Raw genomic sequence first — 2,111 nt, forward strand, 5'->3', positions numbered from 1 at the left:
GTCCAACTTGCGAAATGAAAGTGTAATTAATTTCATTGTTACAACACCCGAACCGTTATTTGTCAAATCAGTACTAACAAAAGCAGAGAAGCATACCGCAGAATATATAACAAAATTAATGGTTGAAGTTCTGGAGGAGTATGGACCTAAAAAATTTTTCGCTATTGTGACTGATAACGCAAAGAATATGAGGAAGGCTGTGAGACAATGTGAAGAGATGTATCCCCATCTTGTATCATACGGCTGTTTAGCGCACACATTACATTTATTGTGCAGCGATATTTTGAAATTATCTTCAATAGAGACACATTTGTCACATATTATACATATCGTTAAAACTATTAACCAGTGTCAAGTACTGAGAGCTCAATTCACAGAAATAAGAAATGAGATGAAGTGTGGAGTGTCTCTTAGCCTACCTGTAAAAACAAGATGGGGTTCACATGTAAAATGTCTTCAAGATCTGACTAAATGCAAGTCCGTCCTACAACGTCTAGCAATATCTCCAGATAAAACAATTCAAGATAGAATACGCAGCGCAAAAGCAAATTTACTTGATGAAGGATTCTGGATAAATTCTAGCGCTCTTGTTGAATTGCTTAAGCCAATTACTGAAGCAATAACACGTCTTGAAGGAGATTCTTCGTCAATTCATTTGGTTTGTGAAACTTTCGCGAAAATCGGTAGTAACATATCTACTCATTTAGAATGCGTGAAACTAACGGATTGCGAAAAAACAGAAGCGATGGATAAATTTATATCAAGGAAGGAATACGCCCTTCAACCGATCCATTTTGCCGCAGACTTACTAAACCCTCGGTCTGTTGGTGCAAATTTATCATCAGCCGAAAGGATTGAAGCGATGAAATACATTACTACTATGTCAACCACGACCACGATAGAGATTGGTGATGAAGGAGTGTCAAAGATTACTGAGGATTTAGGAAACTATTTAGCTAAAACAGACTTTTTTGGCGAAACATTTTTATGGAACATACTCGATAATGTCTCTTTGGTTACATGGTGGAAAGGATTTTGTGGACATTCATGCCTCTCCAAAGTTGCAGTCAGGATATTGACAATGCCGTGCACTTCTGCGGCAACAGAGAGAAGCTTTAGCTCCCAGAGCAGCATTCATACGAAGAGAAGAAATCGCCTAACAACTCAAAGGGCAGCAAATTTAAATTATATACAATATAATTCAAAATTGCTGAAACGTTCACGACAACATCACATACAAAGTCAATATCCTATAGAAGAGACTGTACAGAACAACGTTTCGATAGAAGGTAGAAACTTACAGAAGGAGATAGAAGTAATTGAAAACCATATTTCCGAAGAGGAAGAATTAGACGAGGTAATTTTAAATTTAGGCATTTTTTAGATATGTGATATGTGCATGTGATATATGCAGTTTGCTTCTTTTCCGATTTTCCAATGCATTCCACCGTTTTCGAATAAAAAATTATAAATCTTATGTTTTCAGACAATATCATCATGGCATTCAAATACAACAGGAAATGGAAATTCCGACGATGATTTTAATTTTGCTGACTTTGCAATGACCGATGATGAAATTGATCAAAGAATGGAAACTAGGGAACAGAGACCAGCACGCATTTTGAGACAAAGCAAAGTGAACATTTTAGAAAACGTCTTAATGAAATCGGTAAATTAGTGTAAACACATACATATTTATTGTTTATATTCCAAAATTATCAATTTCAGGGTAAAGGCACAGAACAACCCCAAAAAAAAACGGAAGTCGAGAAGGATACTTCAGATGCCGAAAACAAGGTAGTTAGATCTGTATATATTATATTATAAACCCATTATTTTTACTCTCTATGTTTACACTTTCCTATTTAATTTCAGGATGCAGTTCTGGATTTGCCGGAGATAAAAAAAATTACACAAGGCTCATTGGAAGAGCAAACAATTGAAACTTCGACGTTTTATAACAAGAAGGTCTCCAGTTGTCTGCGAAAAAGGAAGTTGTGATTTATAAAAGCCGCTTAAAACAAAACTAAAGAACCTATGTTTTCATTTCTTTATTATTTGTATGTATTTCTTATCCACTTTTCTTTATTTCATAAGTATGTAGTTACTTT

The 2,111-nt window shown here is 35.1% G+C and overlaps 1 protein-coding gene across 1 annotated transcript; it reads left to right on the top strand.

Moving 5' to 3' along the window:
• The first annotated feature begins 520 nt into the window (after positions 1-520).
• Positions 521-1,857, top strand: LOC126879204 (uncharacterized). The gene is made up of 2 exons (XM_050642257.1): positions 521-1,357; positions 1,487-1,857. The coding sequence occupies exons 1-2, from the start codon at positions 746-748 to the stop codon at positions 1,676-1,678; spliced, it is 804 nt and encodes a 267-aa protein (XP_050498214.1). The 5' UTR covers positions 521-745; the 3' UTR covers positions 1,679-1,857.
• The last annotated feature ends 254 nt before the right edge of the window (positions 1,858-2,111 follow it).

Source organism: Diabrotica virgifera, chromosome 1 (genome assembly GCF_917563875.1).
Source record: "Diabrotica virgifera virgifera chromosome 1, PGI_DIABVI_V3a".
Classification (NCBI taxonomy): domain Eukaryota; kingdom Metazoa; phylum Arthropoda; class Insecta; order Coleoptera; family Chrysomelidae; genus Diabrotica; species Diabrotica virgifera.

Bases quoted from the DNA above. Each gene is read 5' to 3' on its own strand.
- LOC126879204 (XM_050642257.1), top strand. From the start codon at position 746: ATGGATAAATTTATATCAAGGAAGGAATACGCCCTTCAACCGATCCAT. The intron at 1,358-1,486 runs GTAATTTTAAAT...TTATGTTTTCAG, and splicing joins AAGAGGAAGAATTAGACGAG to ACAATATCATCATGGCATTC.